General features: G+C 35.3%; 1 protein-coding gene across 2 annotated transcripts in view; it reads right to left on the bottom strand.

The window, feature by feature from the left end:
- rsrc1 (arginine/serine-rich coiled-coil 1) overlaps nt 1-26,519 on the bottom strand; it is a 176,348-nt gene that overhangs the window by 121,263 nt on the left and 28,566 nt on the right. For both annotated transcript variants that reach the window (XM_051128713.1, XM_051128715.1), the window contains exon 4: nt 15,863-16,042. In XM_051128713.1, the coding sequence (XP_050984670.1) occupies nt 15,863-16,042 (180 nt within the window). The remainder of the gene's footprint in view (nt 1-15,862; nt 16,043-26,519) is intronic.

Below are 26,519 nucleotides of genomic sequence, written 5' to 3'. Positions count from 1 at the left end.
CATGCATCAATAAAATAACTTGTTTATAATCTACAATGGAAAGTCATCTGGAGAGTAGATGTTTAATAGATAGCTTCAGTTTAGGTCATGTCATATAAATTATGCAGTCTGCTCTGACAAAGACTTAGTTCAGACAAGCCGTGTTAAATGCGATGGACAAAGACTAACGCACATGCACATGGGTCAAAGATGAAAAGGGCTTTCAAGACAACAGGAGATTAATATAGCTTTAAACTTTTGGTAACACTTTAGTATAGAGATCAATTCACACTGTTAACTAGCTACTTGTTAACATGTGTATTACTAGCATACTGGTTGTTTATTAGTACTTATGAAGAACATATATTGCATGACCTTATCCTACATCCCTAATCCAACCTAATACCTAAATTTAACCTCCTCACTAACTAATAACGAGCAGCAAATTAGGTTCTTATTAAAGCAAAAGTCGTAGTTAATGGTATGTTAATACCGAGAACTGGACCTTAAAATAAAGTGTGAACCAAATTTTTCTTACATTAGAATGTTTATTTATTTTATTTTATTATTTTATTTTATTCTGAGCATATATATATATATATATATATATATATATATAGTAATGTCATTAAAAAAATAATGTCATTCAGCGTAACAAAAGTTCATATACCAAATAATCTTAACAAGAATCATCAGATCATACTTCTTAATGAGTTTTGTTCCCTTTAACTGCAATAAAAAAACTAAAATAAAAAATATATATATATATCATCATCATTATTATTATTATTAAGAAAAAGTTACGTATTTTCATAAAAAAATATATTGAATATAATTAATTAAAAAAAAAAAAAAAATCAGGGTTTTCGTGATCTTGGATGACCAATATGTTACAAAAAATAACAATAACAATAATAATAATAAAGAAAAAATATTTAATCATGTAGATATTGCTATTTGTGGATAAAAAATTATTTAAAAAAATGTAAATCACAATCTAAAAAAGTAAATTCACTGGTAATAAAAAGTGTATAAGTGTAAACTCATTCAAAAAATATTCACATAATTAATTAATTATAATATGTTTATTAATTAATATGAATTAATTATAATTATTATAATATTATTATAAAGAGTTTATTTGCAAAAACAGATAACTTTTTTTTTTTGTTTTTTTCATTTTTAAAACAAGTTTAAAAAATGAGCAGCTGTTATTAGTATAAAGTATTATAAAATATCTTCAAGTATTGTTTTTGACAATGGGGACTTTTGAGTCAAAAGGGTCGCGAGGCATTCTCACAGATTCCTGTGGGAAACACTGTAATCACAGTGAATGAAAACATGAAAACACACCCCAAACACACAATCATGTTAGAAGTGTGCGCTGCTTTTTGACTTCACCTCTAATAAGCCTTTCAAAGGTCTACGCTGGGCAGTTTGGTGAAAATAGCAAACGGACTGATGTGGAAGTCATAACAATCTCTTGTCCATAATTTATCAACGTGATTCATTCGGGTCTGAATGGTAAACATGGCACCCACACACTTCCCTGCCCGTGTGTACGGCTGCAAATTAAACAGCTTTCAAACACTCGTACGCTTTCAAAGCTCTTACACAGTGAGTGATGTCAACAATCTGTCTATCGGTACAGAAACGTACACTCGCGGCACAGGGAAAGTACAAGAGAAGCGGCCGCGCGTGCGTGCCAGCGTTTACGGGACGCGTGATTAAACAACGCAAGGTAAATACAAACTATAACATAAAAGACAGATCTGAATATCTCAATCAAACGGCGCACAATAAGAGCAGGGAAAGTCGAAACGAGGAGCTATGGTAGGAAAATCTGACAGACGAGAATGATTGTCATGTTATTACTAGTTTGCTACCCACAAATAATAATGTTCAAAGAAAACATAGCTATTTGCTATTTCCCCACAATTTTCTCAGCTGAGGATATATTGATTCTGGACTGATCCGGTTCATGTTTCACACTTCTTCATTAGAGTATGTATTGATGAAGGGCTTGTCATAATACTGGAATACACACGTCCACACACAGCTTCAGTCAAATCAAATCAGACATCATAATCTGCATTTGGATCAGACGAGAGCAATGTGATGGTTTGTCAGCTCTTCAGATTCTCACCAGTCATCAATATTGTGGCCGGTGTAAAGCTTTAAAAAAAATAAAAACAAATAAAATAAATCCCATTATTTAAAGATAGACTTAATATATTGTGGAAACAGGATTCTGTGATAAATAAAAAGTAAAAACAAAACTGTTTATTTCAAATACGAACTTTTGCAACATTATACACTACCAGTCAAAAATGTTTTGTTTTTTTTTTAAAGAAGTCTCATCTGCTCACCAAGCCTGCATTTATCTGACCTAAAGTACAGCAAAAACAGTGAAATTTGGAAATTTTTTTTTTTTTTTTTAAATACCTGCTTTGATTTGAATATATTTTAAAATGTAATTTAATCCTGTGATCAAAGCTGAATTTTTAGCATTACTCCAGTCTTCAGTGTCACATGATCCTTTCTAATATGCTGATTTGCTGCTCAAGAAACATTTTATTATTATTATTATTATTATTATTATCAATATTAAAACAGTTGAGTACATTTCTTCAGGATTCTTTGATGAATAGAGAGATCCAAAGATCAGCATTTATCTGAAATAAAATTTCAGCTTTGATCACAGGAATAAATTACATTTTAAAATATATTCAAACAGAAAACTGTTCTTTTAAATAGTAAAAATATTTCAAAATTGTACTGTTTTGCTGTACTTTGGATCAAATAAATGCAGGCTTGGTGAGCAGGAGAGACTTCTTTAAAAAACATTACAAATCTTACTGTTCAAAAACTTTTGACTGGTAGTGTACATGTTTTTACTCTCACTTACAGATCAATTTAATGCATGTTTGCTAAATAAAAGAATTAATTTCTATTAAATTTCGATTAAATGTATACACCCCAAACATATGAATGATCGTATATCAAATATTGGGCTGTTTTCAACAATGATAGTAATTACTGAGCATCGAATCATCATATTAGAATGATTTCTGAGGATCGTGTGACACTGAAGACTAAAGAAATTATGCTGAAAATTCAGCTTTGATCACAGCAGACATTTTAACAGATATTAATATAGTAAAAAGCGATTTGAAATGTAAATAATATTTCACAATATTACTGTTTTTACAGTATTTCTGATCCAAAAAATGCAGCCTTGGTGAGCAGAAAAGCAGAAAAAACAATGTTACCAAACTTTTGAGAAGTACTGTACTAAAAAAAAAAAAATAAAAATGACAAAAACACACAACAAAATTCCAAATATTAACAAAAACTATGGAGGTATCGCAATGATACTAAACTAAGACTGATCTGAAGTGTTATTCGGCCGTCTTTTGAAAGATGTTTGCTGGAGAGATCACGAGAGGAGACAGTGATTAAAAACCGCACACGCCGTATCTAAACGGGGAAGTGGATGTGTTGACAAGCACATTTCCATAACGCTCCTAAATCCAGAAAGAGGTCTGTCATGTCGGGATCTCATAAGCAGCTGTTCCGCTTCTAATCAGTCCTCGCTCTGTCTGTCTGGACCATAAAACAGCGCAAACGCATTACGGGCCCATCAGGCACAGCTCGGCGTGCGCGCGGCCCCGCGAAACGGCCGTAAAAGCGGGCCGGAGCGAGGCTCCGCTGATTAGATATGAGTTTGTTGTGGATGGCGACTGCACCGCTCAGCATGAGCAGATCACTTTAATTGGATTGCGGGATTTCATTTGGTTTTGCCGGAGTGCCGTCATCACGCTCCGGGGCTGGATCTCCGTGTGTGCGAGTGACTGCGATTGTGGTTATGATTAAACTAAACTAATAAACCCCCACAAGGCAGTAAAACAAGAATTGTGAACATAATCAGAAAATGCTTAACATGTTAAAAGCTTGGAAAGCTCTGACGACTTGTGCCCGTCCTCCCGGCGGCTCCAGGCGTGTGTGTGTGTGCGCTTTAACTACCTCCTAATGCTTAACCAGATTACAGAGGCCAGTAAGTGGATTGTTCCAGCTTTCCTTCGCTCACATGGGGTGTTTCCATTGTGATTAGCAGTGGCCAGAGAAGTGCGTACACACACACACACACACACACACACACACAAATAGATAGAGCTAGGGTGGCTAATGTCCATCCCCATATCAAACACAATAAACAGCATTTTAAGATTTTGTAAGTGCAACAACCAAAATTCAGATGCAATGTCTGTTTAAAAGAAAATTAGCAGCATTATTATTAAAGTCAGCAATCATATTGCCATCTAAAATGCCTCTTATAACAAACAAGTCAGTATCACGGACATGTATGGAAGCTTGTTTCCGCCACAGAATTAAAAATAAAAAAGGCAATTGCATTATCTCACAATTCAGACTTTTTCTTGCTAGGGTGAGTTTTTCTTACAATTTTCCTCAGAATTCTGAGTTTACAATCTCGCAAATAAAGAGTAGCTTTTCGTCACTTTTTTTTCAAATCTCACTATTTTTCTCAGAAATGCAAGTTTATATCTCATAATTCTTACTTTTTTCTTAGTTTACATCTTGCAAATCAATTTTTACACCACAGAACAAAAAGTAAAAAAATCAATTCACATTTCAATCGCGATTCAGTCTTCTAGCTATTCGCATCAATTCACAAATTTCAAAAATTGATTTTCTAGTTAACATAATAATAATAATATTAATAATAGCATGATGTCAGAACAAATTAGCAAGAGCAATGGAGGAGGGAAAACAAACACATCCTGACCCATTTTCAACGAGGGCAAGTTTTTGGAAAAATATTATACTAATTATAGACCTTTGTTATTATGGGAAGCATTCAGAAAGAGACGGGAAACAAACACAACGTGTTCTGTTGGAGCTGCTAAAGGGACATGGTTAGCCATGCTAGCAGTAGCCTGTTATATTAGAGTGCATAATATATATTTCACTTACCACATAAATAGAGTAAGGAGAGATGACTGATAGGACGATGATGAATGATTTGCAGATCCTGAACACCACTGACAAGCATCTAATCTTGTAAACTGTGTGGTAAGTAGGCCTACTGTCACTCCATTTGATTGCAAATCTCGAAAGTGAAAGTAAAACGCAATCACGTTTTCCTCCCATCTCGTATTTTGGTTTTTATAGTACATGTCATTTCCTTTCTGAACACAGTATGATCAGATTCGGACACATCCCTAATGGAAATTGTAAAATATTTTAGATTTATTAGGAAGTTAATAGTCAATCAGAAACACTGATTTCTTGAGTCAGGATTTCCCATACTATAGACTGGTGTGTTTTTGTTTTTGTTTTGATGTCCAGTGTGCACAAAAAATCTGATGAAAAATTGTGAATCGTGATTAAAAACGGACTGAATTAATCGACTTGTGACCCCAAGAATCATTCTGAATCGAATTGTGAGGTACCGAAAGATTCCCACCCCTATTATATAACACATTTTACAATTGCCTGAAACCAAGCAGCTTTACAGTATTAAAGGGGTGGTTGACTGGGTTTGTTCTAGGCTTGATTGTGTTTATGGGGTCTAACATGTGTTAATGCTTCGTTTTATTAAAAAACAATTTCACATAATTTACCTTTATTCTACACCATTCTGTCCCTCGTCTGATAAACGATCAGATAATTTCTGGGTTTGTGAAGCCCCTCCCTCAGAAATACGCAATGACCTTAGATTGGTTAGCTGGCACAGTGTGTTGTGATTCACTAAACCGGTAGAGCTCGTTCATAAACATCACTCCCCCTCGGTTGCATTGTAAACAATGGCATCATCAATACTGCTTATCAATTTGAGCCCGAATGAGACCCAGAGAATATTAGTGAAAAGGATTGCAGCAGAACCTGTGCAAGCACCGCTCTTACAGGACGTTTCAGAATGGCATGTGTTTTTGTTTGCTGTTGTATCATACTTTTAGATACGCTGTGATTTGTAAATGCTATGTTAGCTTTTAATATAACTGTTACGATTTTATCCTGATTAAAGCTTTAATACAGCAGAATAAACGATTGCATTTTGTAAAGTATTTGTTAATTTTGTAACAGTAAGAAGTGTTTGCCAGCAATCATTGCTCACTACCACGGCAACTGCGTGTGCGTCCATGTTTAACGCTTCTTGTAGCTATGTGGAAAATATCTGTCTGCACACATAAAGTGTATAATACAAGGCCACAATCGCGGGTCCCCCTCGGCAGAAATCGCGAACCCGGGGCACCTAGCCCGGACTGAAAGGGCAGTTTAGTCAGAGCTCAAAGGGGCAGGAGGGCTCGAGTGGGGGTGTGTGCGAAGAGAGAGACACACACACAGATATGCACAGCAGAGGGGACGCAAGAAACAACATTAAGACCTGCTGCATTACAACATTGATTTTGAAACTTGTGAATCCATTACAATCGTTAGAAGACAGAATCGTGATTCATATATGAATAGATTTTTTCGTGCACCACTAGTTTTGATGACATTGGCAACAATTCTTCCTCTTCTTGACTCGCCCCCTCTGTTGCATGTTCCCGGGGGCGGGGTTCATGTAAATATCTGGGATTATGATGTACCAACCCAGAAAGTAGCTTGTTGTAGTCCTTATGAGCCATATTTGTAGGCAATACATTTTAAAAGACAATATCTCAGTTTGCGCTGAACTTTCAGCCTTGCAACTTTGAAGATATTGTTTATGCTCAAACAGCAACATTACACACTAACTAAAGTTAAAAAAGTTAAAAAAGTTAAAAATCACAATCAACCACCCCTTTAAACATGAAAAAAACAGCATGTGTCACTTTCAGTTAGAATTGCTGTCAATCATGATGTCACACTGCCATTCTTATAGCACCACATAACTAAAACCAAAAAACAAACACTTAAACTTGCATCAGCGTGATAAAAACTACACAAAATGGCAAAAACCATCTCTGGAAAAAAACAATTTGTGGTGAAATTTAATTATTTAATTTGTCTCAGGTCCCATTAGATTACATAGAGAGGGCAGGGTTTATGACCTATACTGGGACCAGCTACCTGGGGGCGATCGAAAATTTTGGCTTTGCTTTTTAAGATTTGTGCAGCACACTTGGTATGTGATTAGAATGTGTATAACCCAATATTTTAACTAACTGCAAAAGCTGATTAACTGATCAAAAACTACAGATTAATCAGTGAATTAATCTATGATTAGCCGATTAACTGTTCTAATAATTGTTAGATTATCAAAATAATTGTTTGTTGCTGCCCTACCAATATTCAGTAACACTTCAGTATAGGGACCAACTCTCACTATTAACTAGTTGCTTATTAGCATGCCTATTATTAACATATTGACTGTTTATTAGTACTTATAAAGCACATATCCTGCATGAACATATTCTACATGCCCAATCCTACCCAATATCTAAACTTAACAACAACCTTACTATTAATAAGCAGCAAATTAGAAGTTTATTGAGGCAAAAGTCATAGTTAATAGTTTGTTAATAGCAAGAATTGGACTTTACATTGGACCAAACATAACAAAAAAAAAAAAGTTGAGCACATAACTGTATCCTGCTGTTGCTGACATTACGTACATTACTGAGACCAAAAGTAAAAAGAATCAAAACATATTAGAAAATGATATAAAATGTATATTAAAGATAATCATATAATGTGTGTAGCATTTTTGCAATCTTGTCCTGTATATTATTTACAAACACTTTTTTACTCTACTTTTAAACCATTCTTACAAATGGAGACAGCCCCAAAAGAGGTTGCGTCAAATTTAGCTCACATCTGGGTACAAAACATCCTCAAATAAATTTGCTCAAAATATGATTACGTAGGTACACACACACACACACACACACACGCACCACAATAACTGCTTTTGCCTTAATAGGCAACAAGATCGCTTTACAATGTCTCGTCTTTTTCAATAAATTTTGCATGGAAACACATTGTGCTGGGTGTGGAGAAGCCTGCTGTCATCCTAGAGGTCTGATCAATCTTTCATGAAAACAACACCACACGTGGGTCTGTAAGCGTCCCGCCACGCCGCTTCCCCTTTGATCCGTGCACACACACACACACACACGATCTTCTGCGTGGATGCAAATCACTCATGAAGCACTTCAAATGTGTCTGTGTGTCAGACTGCATACAGCAGGTTAACAAACCACAACATGCTAAAAAAACAGGAAAAAAGAAGGAAAAAAGGCTATTTGAGGAGAAAAAGCCAACCGGAAGCAGCAGGGAAGATCTTTTCATGCGCGTCTGTCCCTGAGCGTCTGCACCGTAAGAGTGATTGATGGGTGTGTGATTCACATAAACACATATACTGCATTAGCATAATCATATTATCATAATCCTCATTAGTCATGTCGTTTTCACATAACTTTATACAGCTGTCATTACATCGATTATCGGCTCTTTATGATCATCCGCATCCACCCACATACAGCAAATGGATTCTTTGCTCATTTACTGTAAATACTTGTTTTTCACAGAACTAATTCTGAAATGGCTCTCAGCATTTGAATGTGTAAAAACGTGGTTACCACGCACAAATATATTTGAATATAAATTCTATTGATCAACATTATTAATCATGATTATGATTTTTGTCATAATCAAGCAGCACTAATTTATAGAGCTGCACAATATATCGGCCAATATACTGCTGTTATGTATAACTGGCCGATCACAGGGCTTGTTTTAATCACAGGCATCTGCTGTAAAGATGTGCCAAACATAAACAATATTTAAAAAAGCATCATTTCACAACAGATTTTTGCAATTAAATCAAGCCCAAAAACAACATACGAGTTTAACCCTCACACTGTAATTATGACATTTTGACCTGGAGAGGATTTTCTTGTTTCTGAAAATGTTTGTTAATGGTTCTGTCCCAAATGGCACACTTCACATGCACTTACCGTCTTGTGGACTGGAATGTCTGCCGCATGCGCATCCGTTAAGTCCACAAGACCATAGGGTGTCCCATTTGTCATTTTAGCATTCAGAAATAAATAAAACAGAACCCAATTTTAGATTGATAGTGAAGGTGGACACAATTGAAATGGACAACAGTTATACTTAAAACATATATTTAATACGTACAAGTTACAATAGTATGTCTTGTGACTTAAAGTCCTAAATTCTTCTCTGTCAAATGTCTGTGTTTAATTGACAGCAGATTTATAAATACTTCTCATGTCAAATCTGGTAAAATGCTGTAAACTTATGTGCACAGAAATTTTGACGATTGTGTGAATGCAAAAATAAGTTGCATTCCTAAATGCACATTATAAGTAACCATTCTGATTTCAATTTTATTCTGATTCATTATCCAGCTCCATTTTTTTTAACATTTTTAAAGTTTGTTTAATGATTATTAGACTGCAAATTGAAATAAAAGAATACTTGAGAAATCACTGCTGCATACAAATTAAATTTATACAGGTGCAGATTTTTCATCTGCAGAACAAAATTAAATATCTAAAATCATTTAACTTACAACATTAAATTACGAAATAAAAGAAATATCACATCAAGATGTGTGAAGAAAAATATTTAATGAATGCGCTTGCATGTGTGCAGTGAAAACAGACTGGCACCTTTTGCCTTTAGAGGAGAAGTCCACTTCCAGAACCAAAATTTACTTGTCATTCAAGATGTTCATGTCTTTTTTCTTCAGTCGTAAAGAAATTATGTTTAAAAAATACAGTTTAAATAATTTTTGAATGCTCGTCTTGTCTTGCTCTCCCTGAACTCTGTGTATTCTGACTCAAGACAGTTAGGGTATGTTGAAAAAACAATTGTATTTTCCCCCTCAACTTCAAAAATCATTTCAAAATCATCCTACATCACTGCAGAAGTACCGACACAGTGTTTGTAAAGTGAACATGCAAAGAAGATCAAACACCCTTAAAGGGTTCATCGGATGCCCATTTTCCACAAGTTTAGGGTCTTAATAAAAAGTCTCTAATATACTTTGATTAAAAATTCTCAATGGTTTTGTAAAACAACACCCTTTTTACCTTGTCAAAATCAGCTCTGCAAAAATCATCTCATTCTAAGGGGTTGTTCCTTTAAATGCAAATGAGCTCTGCTCACCCCGCCCCTCTCTTCTCTCTGTGGAAAGATGCTATTGTTTACATTAGCCGCATGCAGCCGCGTTTAGCCGCTAAACTTCCTAACTACCACGTTATAAGGAAACGCGATCGCAAAGATTCATAAAAAAAAACCCTTATACTCACTTCTGCTGTAAGTGAAGCTGGATCATGAATGATTTGCGCGAACATAGACGGATATATGTAGATCGGGAGGCGCATTCCCTTCACAAACAAACGTAATCCACTGCATCTTCAGCGGCTCAGATGTCGGGAGTAAATGACAACCACTATGTTCATTATTACATCCAACAACACAACACCTCAATTGCTCAATCGGAGATATTCTTGTCTAATTTACATCCCTGCTCCAGCATCAAAACGAAGAGGGCGGACTGTGACAGCTGATTCGAGGTAAATCGCTCATGTCAATCAACTATTGTGGGAGCGGCCTCTGTGGGTGTGACGCAACAACAACAGGCATCTGAGAACGGCTCGATTTGGAAAAGGGGATATTATTTTTACAGATTAATTAAAAACCACTGCATGGATTTTTATCATTCTAGGGTAGATTTGTACATACACTGACAACACACATTAATGTTCAAACAACATGAAAAAGTGAACTTAGCATCCGATGACCCCTTTAACAAAAAAGGTAAAACAGCGATATAGGACGATTTTGAAGTTGAGGGAGAACATGAGATGGGAGTTTTTCAACATACACTAACTGTCATGACCCGCAACAAAAACAGAGTTCAGGCAGAGCGAGACTAGACGAGCCATTGATACTGATGAAGTATATCAATTGTATTATTTCTAAGCAAATAACCGATTGTTTTGCTAGACAAGACCCTTCTTTCTCAGCTGGGATCGTTTACAACTGCATTTGTGATCGTTTGAAGCTGCATTTAAACTGCATTTTGGAAGTTCAAACTCGGGGCACCAAACTAGTCTATTATATGGCTGAAATGCTGAAATGTTTCCCTCAAAAACATAATTTCTTTACAGCTGAAGAAAGAAAGACATTAACATCTTGGATGACAAGGGGATGAGTAAATTACCTGTCAATTTTTGTTCTGGAAGTGGACTACTCCTTTAATGTTTCGCTTTTTCTAAGTGCATAGTATCAAAAACACTAGAACACTTCAGCAACTGTTTAAAAACATCCTAGCAACCATTTAGAACACAACAGAAGCCACCTAGCAACAACAACTGCTTTGGGGCAAGCTGCATAAACTACTTACACTAGTCTTAAAAATTAGAATGTCATTCTTTTTCTCCTAGACTAGTTGTAACTTTTTACAGTCCATGTGAACTGGAAGTTGCTGCCGACTTTATTTAAATGTAGCAACGTATTTCCAGCTGAAATGGAATACTGAATAGAGGGCAGGGTTTTATTTTAGCGCTCCTCCACTCTGTCTCTCACTTACAGCTGGAGGGGCGTGGTTTGCCCAAGCTGTTAAGCTGATCCTTATGAACATTAACCATGGTTTTACTACAAATAAAACCAAAAAAAATATCAAGGATACTATGAAAATTAACCATGGTATTTCTAGTAAAACTGTGGTTTTATAAATGGTAGGTCTGGGTGATTTTTCTGAATGATTAATTCAAATGTAATGTTTTGCCATAATTTTATTTTTATTTTTTTAGAATTCGAGGAATTGCAATTTTAAACAGAAATATTACCAAATGTTAGAATTTTAGATTTTTCAAGATTACCAAGACAATTTTTTTTCAGTGGATCCATTTGCACAAATTAATTGTTCTCCTCAAAACTACAAATGTGCACTAACAATGTAAATAAAGTCAGTTTTGATTTCATGAGGACTTTAAAATCAGTTACGAAAGGGCAGACTGATCTAATTTGAATTGAAAAGTAAGACTGGTTACCCCTTGCCTAACTAGTTGTTCTAACTATTTTATAAGACACAGTCTTAAAATAGTGGCTATATTTATGCAACTGAACTCCCTGGCAACCTAACAACTATCCTGATCATCCAGGTTGTACATCCAATTTGCACGAAAGCTGCTGTATACCCACACTCATAACAAAAGAATTGTGAAAAATGTAAACCAAAGCTATTGTGTTCTGTCCTGCAGAGTTCATCACACTTTAATCTATCATGAAGTAGTTCATCAGGATCATCAGAATTACTGGAAAATTACAGGCAGGTGTGTGTGATTACAGTTAGTCATAAACTCTGAGGAACAGGATCCACACACAAATTGATTTTTGGGGCTTTTGCCCATTTTGACTAATTGACCTCATATCTACCAAACAAAATATCCAAACTTAAAATTATCCAAACAAGGAAAATGTGGTATTTTGACACAAAAAACAAGTTTTAGAATTCATAACTTCCTCTCCAGTCCAAAAAGAACAAATACATTTTTCCAAATACCTTGCAAAAACAACTTGTTCACCATTGTTGTAATGTCAGATTGAGGCACTCATCAGCACATCTATATATAAAACCAGTGCAGTGTACTGATAAACAGAGGGTGGTCGAGGTACTGAAAGGGTTAATGTAGGTAGTGCCTTTTTTAACACGTTTTAACACTTGAGAATCAACAATAGTTAAAGGATTTCCAGGCTGGATGTGTGTTACTCAGCAGCAGATTCACTGGCTTTACCAGCAAGTCAATTCACACAGGACTACTATTACTTGGGGTTGTTTGATGAAAGGTGAAATACACTTTAGCCTTTACTGGCACATGAACGCTCAGTTCAGGAACAAGTCTGGAACAATTACTGTGATGGTTGACTAGGATTAATACTATGACACAGCTATTGAAATGTTCAGATCAGCTCATTATAATGACAATTGAGTTCAGTACCTTTAGTCTTATCTTCACTGGTTACCAGTTTCCACCTGCATCACACTGCATATGCTCGTTGACCGCTTCTGCACCATCCTATCACCATTTCAGATCTCTCTTTCCTCCAGATGTCATTAAAGAGATATTGTAATAAACCAGCTTTGACATTGGTCATAAGTAGAGACTGTTGTGAAGGTGTACAGGGCAGTGTGTAAGTGACCAAACACATCAGTGTGAATGGAGTGACTGGAGATTGAAGCTCAGATTAAGGCAGCGGGTCCCACGGGTTTAAGGTGTTTAAGATAACGGCCTCTGTGTTTGCTCATTTGTGTTTGTCCCTCCATTATGTTAATGTCATCCCCTAATTACAGCCACAATTACATCTATTGACTCCCTTAGGACGCATACGCTGCAGAGAAGCTAAATACACAATACTGACACACAATACACAGACTAACAGAGAATAACAGCCTGTCTCTGGGGATCAATCTGTGCGTTTACTGTTTACACTCATTCATCTCTAGCTCTTTGAAACACTTTTATATAATTCTATTAAAACGTGAGTCATCCAGTAGTTTCACCAGCTCACCTGAGGAATCAAGCAGCTCGGCAACTTAACCCTTGTGCTAAGTTAAAAACCCTATTGCAACTTTGGTGTTCCCAGTCAAACATAACCGGCCTTTAGAAAAATGCTTGTAAATTTCTTGTTATGCTAAACAATCACCAAATATTGGATTCAATCTTTTTGTCAGCTTGTTTTCTTTCATTTAGAACAGGGTTTGTAGCTATTTAATCTGAGCTTGTGCATCTCAGTTTTGTGGATTTGTGGATAATTTTGTCAACAATCAATAAAATTGCACTAGTGTGCTTTAATGTCTAACCAGGAAGTTTGTTATGAAATGCTTTTATTTTGTACAAAAGTCACACTTGTGGTGTTCCCAGTCAAAAATGCCTGGCTTACAAAAAAGCCTATAAAGCTTATAAATTTCTTATGATGTATTTTCACCAAATATTGGTTGGTTTGTGTACATAAATGTGTGTGTGTGGTACGGCTGGGCGATATGGGCATATCAGTCGATATTGTTAATTATCACAATAAATGTCAAATCTTTCTTTCTTTCAAGTTTAAAGTCAGATTTTTGCTCCAAAGTGAAAGTTGTAGAAACCAGACCATTAATTTTCCTTAACAAAATAAATATCTAAATAGAAAAATCAATTTCTGTATGTTCTAATGAGTTATATTGTTTCAAATCAAGGAACAGGTTTGGGTTGTCTGATAAGGATAATGATGATAATAATAAATAATAATAATAATAATAATAATATCACTTTTTTGTCTCTTAGAAATGCACATTTGATAGACTTAGGGATGCAGAGGTACATTTTTGTTCATTATCAATCAGTAACATCTGTATTTTATTTTATTTTTTTTTAATTAAGCATTTGTCTCCCATAGTAGCAAGCATACATTTTAAATCAAGATAAACCACACATAATGGTACCTTAATACCATGGTAAAAAAAAAAAATTACAAATAATTCTATAATTACATACCATTACTCCTGTAATAAATAATATCCCACAATGCTGCCACAATACCATGGTGCAGTCATTTGTGTCCCCAGTTCCCAAAGATTTTCCAAAGAGTTTTTTTTGTTTTGTTTTTTGTTTTTTTTTTTTTTTTTTTGTTTGTTTTCATAAGCATAAAATGATATGTGATTGTACAAAGCTCATAAGGTTGCCTTATCTAATACAGTAAATTCAATATTGACACAGTGGTAAATTTAAATGTGGGCAATATGACCAAAATCTTATAACAACTTACGATAACTGCACAATAGCAATATATTACTCCTTTTATGTATTTATTTATTTGTTTCTTTGTTTTGTGTTTATTTTAACTTAATAAGCAGCAAATGAGGAGTTAACTGAGGCAAAAGTTGTAGTTATTAGTTAGTTAACAGTGCGAATTGGACCCCAAACTGAAGTGTGACCTTGATTATTATTCAAAATGCACATTTGGAAAAGAAAATATATTTATAGGAACATTTCAGCAGGCTCAATATGATTTATGTTAACGCAGAGAACGTGATTCATTGTTTTAAACAACTGACAGCCCTAAAATGAAGTAATAATAATAACGCATTCTGTCTGTACGTAGATACAATTAACGCTGTAATTAAACAGAATGTGGAAATAGTTGTGCAAGCAGTCGTTTCTCCGCAGAAATTGTTTATGGGCATGTGACCATGTGTTCATTAGCGGGTTACTTCACAGCCAATCAACGCTCACGGAGAGCAGCTTCACAGGCGTCGCGAGGGAAGCGGCCCCACAAATTAATACACCTAATGATGAATGCTATGTGTAATAATTACTGCCGTCACTTAGTCAGATGTATACCTTTATTTGGAAACATTTCCAGAGCCGTCCAAACATCAGAATGTCAGAAATCTGTAAAGATCAACAACATCTTGAACAGATTCCGCATAATTACTGGCGTTTCCGTCTTGTAAGCTAGTTTACCCAACGGGTTCGGTCTTGCTGACTGTTGTCATTGGAACTGGAACGGAGAGCGCTTTGTCTCTCTCGAGTCGAGGAGGGTTTGAGAGCGGGATGGAAATGCAGTTAGCTCTTGCTCACGCATATTACACTGGGGCATAAATCAAGACGGTGAGAGGGAAGCAAACGCATTAGACGCCCAGCGGGACGGTGTATACACCGAGTTTGAAGGGCACATATCAGGCTGGATGGATGAGGCCTACCACACGATTGAGCTAAACTCTCAGCTGAATCCAACTATAAGATTTCCTACACGGACGTGAGACGGCTATATTGATGGGTCGCTGCAGTCTGGGAGAGTGTTTCTAGAGAAAACAAAAACTAGGAATTCAAATGTCACAAAAAGAAAGTATTACCTTTGTTTTTCCTTGTCTTTGGCTTTGTCCGTCTCTTTGTCTTTAGTTCTGTCCCGTGTCCGGTCTTTGTCTCTGTCTCGGGTTCGGCGCTGGCCACGATCTCGATCTCTGCTGCGGCTGCGCTTCCTGCTGGATCGAGCGCTGCTGCCACTGCGGGACCTTCGGTGACGGGAGCGAGACCTTCAGGAAACACACAGCACAAAACACATCTAAATTAACTTGAAAAAGCAAAAGTAGCCATAAGTAGTGGTTAAATATCCAGCTAGGGCTGAATGGACAAAAGGAGGATTATTATTGAAACTCCAAAAGGTGCAGTTCATTAAAACACACTTGTGTTTTAAAACTTCTAAATCAACATGGATGTTGCATGAAAGTCGCAGAGACAACTTCTACAATAAATTCAGCCATGTGCCTTTTTCACATGTCCATGGTTCTCAGAAGTCATCATAGATGGGTAAACTTCTATTGTGGCGAACGGAAGCCACAACAAATAGAATTTTCGGCTCCAATAAAAAATAAAAACATTTTAAAAATAAAAGAAAAGAAAAAAAAGAAAAGAAAAGAAAAATAAAGACGTTAAATTTGCCATCACTCCCTCAGATGTTGTGTTCCAAACACTCACACAGCAGTGTTAACTTTACTGTAATTTAATGCCAAGGTAATATAACACAAAGTATAGTGTTTTAAAATACATTGTGGGAATCAAATGTCTCCACAAGTACAGTAAAACATGAAATCGTCTTTACATTATGGGGACCCACAGCAGACAGACGTCTTTTATTGTCTTGCACATTCATTATTATGGACCTGTTACAGAAATAACAAACAACAAAAGAAGACCTATTCTCAACATTAACCAACTCTTAACTATGACATTTGTCTCTATAAACTCCTAATTTGCTGCTTATTAATAGTCAGTAAGGTAGTTAAGTTTAGGTATGGAGTAGGGTTAAGAGATCTAGAATATGCTCATGGTGAAAAATGCATTAATTCATGCTTTTTAAGTACTAATAAACAGCCAACATGCTAGTAACATGCATGCTAATGAGCAACTAGTTAACAGTGAGAACTGGTACCAGAAAAACTAACACATCGGGCCCTATTTTAGCGATCTAACGCACGGCGCAGGTGCACTTGGGGCGTGTCCAAATCCACTTTTGCTATTTTAAGGACAGGAAAAACGGTCGGCGCGCCCGGCACATGGTCTAAAAGGGTTGTCCCTATTCTCTTAATGAGTCGTGGGTGTGTTTTGGGTGTAATGTGCATTAAACCAATCAGAGTCTCATCTCCCAATCCCTTTAAGAGCCGGTTGTGCTCGCACCATGGCGGATTCGCTATTTACACAGCTCACATAAGAAAGTGATTGACTATCCATTATGACATGTCGGCAGTTTTATATTTATTTACACAATAATAATAATCTTTCACATCGTAATCCTTTCATTTTTAATATTTGGCATGTTTGTGTGCTGATGCCCATTATGTTGTCATTATGTTAGTAGGGATGTAACGATATCAAAATCTCATGATACAGTAATATTACAATATGAAGTTCACGATACAGTATTTTTTTGCGATATTTAAAAAAAAAGACAAATAAAACTTGGGGAAAAAATTACAATTTTGCACATTTTAATATTAAATTATTCTATTTAATGCACTTTCAAAATTAATAGCTACAACCCATGTTCTTAAAGAAAACTTAAGTCAGAAAACAGTAAAATTAACTTGTACATGAACTTTAAAGGGGACTCAACCCTCTTTTTATTTGTGGTATACTGTCTCAGTCTAAATCACATTCACAATAGTGTTTTAGGAAGCCAAACAAATTAGAATATAATAATAATAATAATAATAATAATAATAACAACAATTTTATATTATTGTTATTCCTATGACAGCAATAGCCATATTTTGCACAACAACTGCACTGTAAAATGAATGAAATGGCATATTATTTTTGCTTTACACTACAGTAGGGAAATTACAATACTTCTTTCCTAATTCCTACATTTGAAAAAGATGTTTTGAATTTGGACTGCAGTAACGTTACCCATTTAAACCGCTCGCTGTCAGCAATTCAGTTTTTAATTAAGATTTTACTTTGACAGAAACGGCAGTAGAGCTTTTATTTTGAAGGAAAACTCCAGCTTGAGTATAAACAGGCATACAGTCTCACTACAAATCTAGTGAAATGCGGTTATCATCTGGCGCAAAAATAAACCATAACTGGTGGGCGTTGCGTTTCCAAATGTGCACTAAACTCATGGAACATGCAGTAAAACGAGTTCACTGCATTCATTCACTGTGAGCGAAAACTGTCTTCATGAAGGCAGTAAGCCATACTGTGCTCTTGGTTTTAGTTAGTTTGACAGATACTGTGCCAAAGCATAATGACCCAAAACGCAACTTAAAAGACCTTTATGTTAGAATATTGTAAAAATCTACACTACCTGCCCAGAACAGCTATCGCGATACCACAATATTGATAATAGCATTAAATCCCTATATGTTACTATTTGCTGGAAATCTTAAGATACTATGCATTTCTGCCCTTCATGACGACTGTCATACTTATGTTAAGGATAAATTACTATTTTTAACCATGCATTTTCATGAAGGAGCTGGTCATGTTTTAAAGACCCATCTCAAGACCTCACATTCTTTTCCTTTTAGTTGCACTCCAACTGGATATTTGTAAGAAAGAACTGGCATTGGAAGCTCTCAGTAAAAATAAAGGATGTTTGGACTCTTTATCCTCACTGACCATGTGGTTGGGTGCCAGCTGACTACAGAAATACTTCTTTCCCACTAGCCACAAGCTAATTGGTGCCTTAAACAAGATTTTAAGCATAGAAACAAATTTCTATTATTAAGTCATTTTCTTTTCTTTGATTCACTATTAAGTCTTAAGTCAATGTTTTATATTTTGAGTGATCAGGTTAGATTTGGCAGGAAATTTGAGGTTTGTGTCATTTGCCCTTGTGTGTTTATGTCATGTCTGTAAGTAAATAAAGCAGGCTGCTATGATGTGGGAAAAGATGATGTTTTGCAGAACACTGGTAACCAAACAACACTGGTGCCCACTGACTTCCACTGTATGAACAAAAAACACTGAGACAGTCTAGTCTTTCACACAATAAAGCAAGTCACAGGTTTAAAAGGACATGAGGGTAAGTAAATGACATTTTCATTTTCAGGTGAACTATCCATTTAAAGTGTTGGTGTCACCATTTACTGGACCATGCCACACACTGTACCCAAACCTCACTTCATAACTAATAACAAAGTAAAATCCAGTCCCCGTTTTGAAGTGCATATGTACAGTTGTTACTGTATTTTAAAAAATTCAGGTCTTGACTGATCACTGTTTTCATGATCGATCATTGGTGTCACTTACAAGCACTCATGACAAAGGCTATTGGCTGTATGAAGTGGCCATTAGGGAGGAGCTCAGTATGACTGGACACATGCTGTATTGATCCTTCAGACAGCCAGAGAATATAGTGAGATTTAAAGGATTTTACTTACCAAAGTAAGAGACTCCAAAGCCATACATCCACACCACGACACACACACACACAGTATGGGACACAGCAGGGAACTAAACAAGTCAAAGACTTCTGTACTAATCCTGTTTTTAATAAGAAATGTTTGAACTTTTACTGTACAACATGTCAAGTATGTCAACAACAGAAATGAATGTAAACAAAAATGTACAAACACACATATATATATATATATATATATATATATTTTAAATTAAAACAAATTAAATATATATTTAAAAAAAAAAAAAAAAAAAACTTTCCCAGCTAACATTTCATGTGAAATGAAAAAAAAAAAAAAAAAAAGCAGCTTGATTTGAAATAAAGGCTCTACTCACATATTTTTATTATTAATTAATTAATAATTTTTTTAACATGTTATGTCTCATCTCAAATAGAGCTGTCATGATTCCTCATTTCAGTTTGAGCACTTGATTTTAAAAAATCCCCAACTGCAATTCGCCATGTGGAGTAACCGACAAAATCCTGGAAGTGGCGCATTCCACGAACCAGAATCTATTAAATGCATTATTAGGCCATTTTCCAAGGGTGCCTGATTTATTAAACCCATTTAAAAATCATAATAAAGCATAATGCTTGTGAATTCATAACGCTACGATTCAATTAAACAAATTTATGTGCTTTAATTATTTACAAGCATGTAGGTTACATATGTGCGTCTCAGAGCAGCTCTGTTTACAGTAAATGCTGCTCCACACAAACAGTTATCATTTACTTGTGTGGAGCAGATCAAACTCCATCTCTGCATACTATAACATTCATCTGGGAAAGAAATGTGCACCATTTCATCAGATTTGTAAAGTAAATCATTTATAAACCTATGCAAACATAAGTGAAAACATCAATATCTTTCTCAATACTAACTCTTATTGAGTTTTTCAGAATAAAAGCTTAAACCTGAGTTTACGTCTGAGTTATACACTGTGAAGGCATGTGATATAATACATAATGTACATTAGTTCTATTGTTTATAATATGTATTTTAGCAGTTTTGTTCAAGATTACTTGCTTTTGATACTTTATTTGATGTATTTTTTATATATGTTTATACTTTATACACATTTACTCAAAAAATCTACAGATTACTCAATTACCAAAATGATCATTAGTAACAGCTCTAATCACTCTATTGTCTACTTGATAAGCAAGTACACTAGATTTTGCTAAAACATCATTCAGGGCTCTATAGTGCGACCATTTCAATTGCATTTGCGACTAAAAACTATGGTGATCAGCATATTTGTGTTTGCGCTGAGGGGAGCTTCAAAGGTTTCTACGTGTTTTTGCAACGTTGAATAATGTATCACAGCTATATCTTACCAATCCTTTCACAAACAAAATGTAGAAAGAGTCTAAATAAGAGATTCACTGTGCAGTGTAGAGAGCTTAGTTGATTATAATGGAACTTTGTGCAATCGCGATGAACTAAGACGACTGACAGCTTTGAATGATTTTTAAGGGAGTTTGTAAATGAGATATTGATGTAATACAACAGTTAAATAAACAGGAAGTTAAGTGACTAACATTGTCTGACTATAACACTCTTGCCTGATTTTGCTCTATTTCGTCATCAAAAATAGTTTGAGACAAGTCACAACTGAGCTGCTGTGCATCTCCTTTTAAACACAGCTGTTTCATTAATAAACGAACGTGCGTTTTCTACATATCTAGTGAGTCAATGATTCAATTTCCCATTCATAAAGACAGTCACTTGAATGAATCAGCTGTTTGAACAAATCATATGAATTAATGATTCACTAATAAAATCAGTGACTTGCCGCCACCTACTGGCAGTTTTGGTTTCATTTTTAAAGTATCTTTTCATTTATTTAATCATTTAATATTCCTATATTCACAATTTTACAATTAACAAAAAACATTAATCTCAACATGAATTTATGAATTTGATTGCACTCATGCCACCTCTGAGCCTCATGAAACATATGAAAATGTTGTAGTACAAATTAATTTTGTCAATACTGATTTCATTTGACTGGTAACTTATTCTACCTGTTCTTATTCTGTTGTTTAAATAAGAAATTTTAAAAAGCTTACAAATTTTACAAAATTTGACATAAAAGGTGACATACTTTTAACAAAGTTAAAATGCCATAACAAAAGGTAAAAACAAAATTCCCCTATAAATCTTTAAGGAATCAAATATCACCTCGTAATGGGAAGGCTAAGTGCTAAGGCAAGTGCTCCTAAAAAGAATTTAAGCGTAGAGCCCTGTCATTAAGGGCAAAAGCACTGTTTAGTGTTATGCAAATGAAGGCACAACTTTCAGGGAAGAATTCGTCACTGATGTGCTAAAATGTTGTCATAATGCAGCACTGATGTGCATTGCTTAGGAAATGAAAGTGAAAATGAAAGCTGGCATCATTTTCTCACCCTCATGTTCCAAAACTGTACGTCTGTTTTTTCTTTTGCATTAAACACTAAAGACGATATTTCAAAGGATATTGTTGACCAACGCACCTCGGTGGATCACTGACTTCCACTGTATTGACAAAAAACAGAGACATTTTGTAAAAATAATTTATATAAAGGTTTGTGACAACATGAGCTTGAGTAAATGATTTTCATTTTCATGAATCATTTTCAGAAATGGGAAGGCTGCCTAAAATCATTTCACGAAGGATGTATGTAACCTTGTTTCAGCAGCTTGAACAATATTCCTGAGATTACAGACGGGCTCTAGAAGCAGATCGCCATTTGTAAAAGCCAAATCTGGAAAGAGACTAAATCTGCAGTTCTGCTTTTTTTCCTGCAGTTTTATCTGATCGTTTAGCAGGCCGAGCAAAAGCAGTTATAGTTACACGAGAGAACACAAGAGCGGTCTTATTTTAGCAAATGTACTTGTGGCCAGGCGCATGTAATAAACACCAGCGCCGTCGCTTTGCCCGTTTTTTCATCTCTTTCTCTCTTTCCGCAGCCCAGCTCACTTCTGGGCCTGTTGCAAATTAAATTTATTGTAGTTAATAGACTGTGGTGCGGCTGCTAAATGTCAATTTCATTACCAAGGCCTTACCCTTAGAGAATTATGAGCTCATTTAAGGCGAGGGGGTAAATGTGTTAATGCAGGATGGCCAGATAAACATCCCCTGCCACAAGCACACATGCGTCCAGCAGCATCATGCCAAGAGTGGGCTATTTTACATGACTTTCAGCTATTATCGCCGGAGGAAAAGCCTTCCCCTATGGCCTAAAAATATTTAAAATTCTTTTGAAAGGTGCTTTTTTTTGCTAGTTTTTTTCTCCAATCCATTAAATCTAGCAGCAACGATTGGCTCAGGCAATTTTCCCTGCAAATTATCAATAAAGTAATTACCAGTGTGTGGGAGCGCGCCAGGCGCTTATCGCCGATGCCCCCTGCCCAGCCGCGGATCTGATCCCTCCCTGCGCCGCATTTGGGTAATTATGTGAGCAGGATGGTGTCCTGCTGTTATCTGACCATATTTTATTCCTGCTAAACAAGCTTTCTTGCTTCATATGAAATTGGATATTAATGGTGGCGAATGATAGCACTAGTGCAACTAACAGACGCAAGATACACCACTGGAATCCTAACCTGGCCAAATGATTATTTATTCCTGCCGCGGCCCTTTCTCTCTTCTCCTGCTCTCTCCTCGTTTCATTCCCAAACACACACACACACACACACACACACACACACACACACACACAGAGTCCATGCCGTAACGCAGTGAGACAGTAAACACTAATTTATTATACAGACGTTTGACAAAAACTTCACTTCTCACTTCCAAATCACTGCCCTTGTTTTCGCACTCTATGACGTGAGCTGATAAAATATGAATTTAAATTAAAACATGGCAGTGAAAAACACTGGGTGTGAGGCTTAAAACACAATGAGCTTTAATGTAAATGCACAGTAAGAAATGCACCTTTACACGATTGATGCAATAGGTATTTAAAAAAAAAAAAAAAAAAAAAAAAAAAAAAAAAGTATATAAAATTAAATTCTAAATAAAAGAAATGTTTAATTAAGATGAAGTAAAATAGACTAATTAAATTATATTGTTGTTGTTGTTGCTTTTTTACAGTGAGAATATTCAAGATGTCAGACTTATTTTAATGCTTTAACATTACCACAATTTGGCATTGTTTTCCAAATTCTGTGTTTTTTTTTTTTGTTTGTTTGTTTGTTTTTAATTTGTCTGGATTCAGTTTTTTTCTGTTCAATTTTTAATAGTTAGACTATAAAATATATAGACTGTTAGGCTGTTTTAATAGTTAAATTAAAAAATGTTAATCAAAAAGCGTGTCTAATTAATTGAAATCCTGAAACAGCAATGTATTAAAGCAATGTATAAAGTTTAACAAAAAATTACTTTAAGGCCCTGTGAAATGCTTTTTACTCTATTATGTTATTTCTCTTTTTTTTTCAACAATACTGTGTTGCTTATTTACATTTTTCTGGTAAATATTAATTTAAAAAATGATTTAAATATTCTATTAGTAGTAGTTCTTTCATTACATGAAGTAATATATTTCTGTAATAATTTCTTCAAGTTAAACCAAACTTTTATTTTGACAGGTTGCTGTGAAGAACTTCAAGTTTCTGTTTGTATTTGATGACAATATTTATTCTTAAAGAAAGAGCAGTTCTAGAGATCATGTTCATGTATTCATGTACTCATATTGAGGCGACAGAGGCTGAAAACAACGCAAGTGTCACGTGTGCTTCAGTATGTGTGTAACTTAGAAAACACAACTGCACATGTGTGTCACTCATTCACACAAAGACACGCAGAACATGCAGGATTCACATTTAGTATAGTATAGTATAGTATAGTATAGTAAATATTCAGCCCTAAACACAAAACACAATAAGTGTGATTATTAAGTCTCCTAAGCTGACAGTATCATGAAGTGTCTGTCTGCTCCTGCATTATTGTGCACTGTACACAAAACCTACACTTCATCTACAGCAAGGTGACAACACTCACAGTTGCTTAAAAGAATCAGTCGAAGAAGAAAAAAACAATGGACACGTGAGGGGGTCGGAAGGTTCGCGTGTTTGAGTTTAAACAAACGTAAAGATGAAACTCTGTCCTCTGCAGGTGTCCTGTTTGTGATCACTGATCTCCAATTACATCAATATTCAATCCAAAAGTTGTGCCGCAATTTTTATTAAATAAGTTACAAACAATAATCTGATGTTGTTGCAAGTCCCAATTCTGTTTCACAGTCTTGGCCCAGTCTACATTGACAGCGAGCCATCTTTAGTGATCACAGTTTGGATCTGCAGCTTATGTTGTAAAAGTAGAGTGACTGTTGAAACAGAAACAGACAGCTACAAGTGTCAGAAAAAACTGTATTAGCAACTTCTAGTGTACTCATGAAGAAAAACTCTGACAGAAAGAAGCACCAAACATCTTCCGCTTAATTAGCGTGACAAGTTCTCGCTGTTTTTATTCCAGAGCACCGAAGTTCACCTTGAATAAGCAATGTGGGTTTCCTACAGGCGCCGGCGCTCCAAACAGCTGTTCCTTCTTGTTCCCAAGCGCTTGCACGTAATGAAAAATGTTAACAATTCAGGATGTTCTGAGTGCTCTTTAAATGCAGCGCCACACAAGTGTAATTTATGAGATTCCTCTAATTACCAGAGCTGATGAGAACATTTCCCAAGCTGCTGTTTTCTGCGCATGTTCGCCGCTCCTTTTACACACACCACAATTTATCACACAAAGCTAAAAGGGAAAAAATTAATAGTGCTATAATTAAATGTTTTAATACAATAGCAACCCCACAGATTCTGGTCATTTGTATTTTGCTGAAAAATGCATGGATTAAAAAAAAAATCTTGGATCTCAGGCTCTGGCTTTTTGGCATATGTGTGCTGGTGTAGTTACTGTGCTGTGCCTTTGTAGGGTAGTGTTTCTTTAAATGTGTGCGTTTATACTAGTTAGCAACAATTTAATGAGCAATATAAGACAGATCTGTAATTTACAATTAATAACCATAAGTGCATGAAAAAGCAAGTCTCATGTCTCTGGAATTGCAAAATCCAGTCATAAAAATGGAATTTAAAGTATAATGTGGAATGTCACAAATATATCAATAAATCAAAAGTAGGTCAGTACACTTAAATAAAAACATGATATGGAATGTATCTGTGAATATTAAGAGCAAAATGACTAATTAAATATTAATCCTGCATGTTCTGTGCATCTCTGTGTGAATGAATGGCGCAGACATGCAGCTTCGTTTGCTACACTGAAGTGCACCGGAGCACTTTATGAGCATTTTACCATTTCTATCATCATAAAAGTCTTCACAGCAGCCCGTCAAAATAAAAGGTCGGTTTAACTTAAAGAAATGGGCACAGAAATATATTTTTAAGAAAATAACTTGATTTGGGGATGCTTTTCATTATTCAAATTTAATGAAACCATTAAAATGGAATCCACAAAAGTCTATGCACAAAAATTAAATAGACAAAATGTGTAAAAATACACAGAATTTGAGAAAAAAAAAATTTAAAATGCATTTCAGTAAGTTGCTGTTAAAATTGTATGCATTTCATGATTTCAATTTACAGTCTCTTAACTAGTTGCTAATTAGCATGCATATTACTAGAATATTAGCCATTTATTAGTACTAATTAAGCACTTATTAATGCCTTATTCTACATGACCTTATTCCTTACCTTATACATGACCTTATACATCCCTAATCCTACCCAATACCTCAACTTAACAATGACCTTACTAACTATTAATAAGCAGCAAACTAGGAATTTTTGGAGTGAAAAGTCGTAGGGGTGCGTGGGGCACAAACTAACGTGGGGTTATTTGTAACACACATGGTTTAAGTATTTCCACATATGCTGACATAACCAAATTTACTGTATTTACTAGTTGCCATGTCAACACTATACAGAGAAAAAAAGTGCGCCAAAATTCAAAAGACTTTTGAAGATATCACTGAATATTTATTTTACCACAGTAAAAGTAAAGTTCTGGCTGAAGTAAATTTTTCTTCTCAGTTTTTAGTATTCATTCAAAATGAGTCAAATCTGCTACTATTTTAATCTCCAATCTGTTATTTACCAGTTTAGA

Source organism: Labeo rohita, chromosome 15 (assembly GCF_022985175.1).
Source record: "Labeo rohita strain BAU-BD-2019 chromosome 15, IGBB_LRoh.1.0, whole genome shotgun sequence".
NCBI lineage: Eukaryota > Metazoa > Chordata > Actinopteri > Cypriniformes > Cyprinidae > Labeo > Labeo rohita.
Note: the sequence above shows the minus strand (reverse complement) of the source record. Positions and strands in the feature narration are given on the sequence as shown.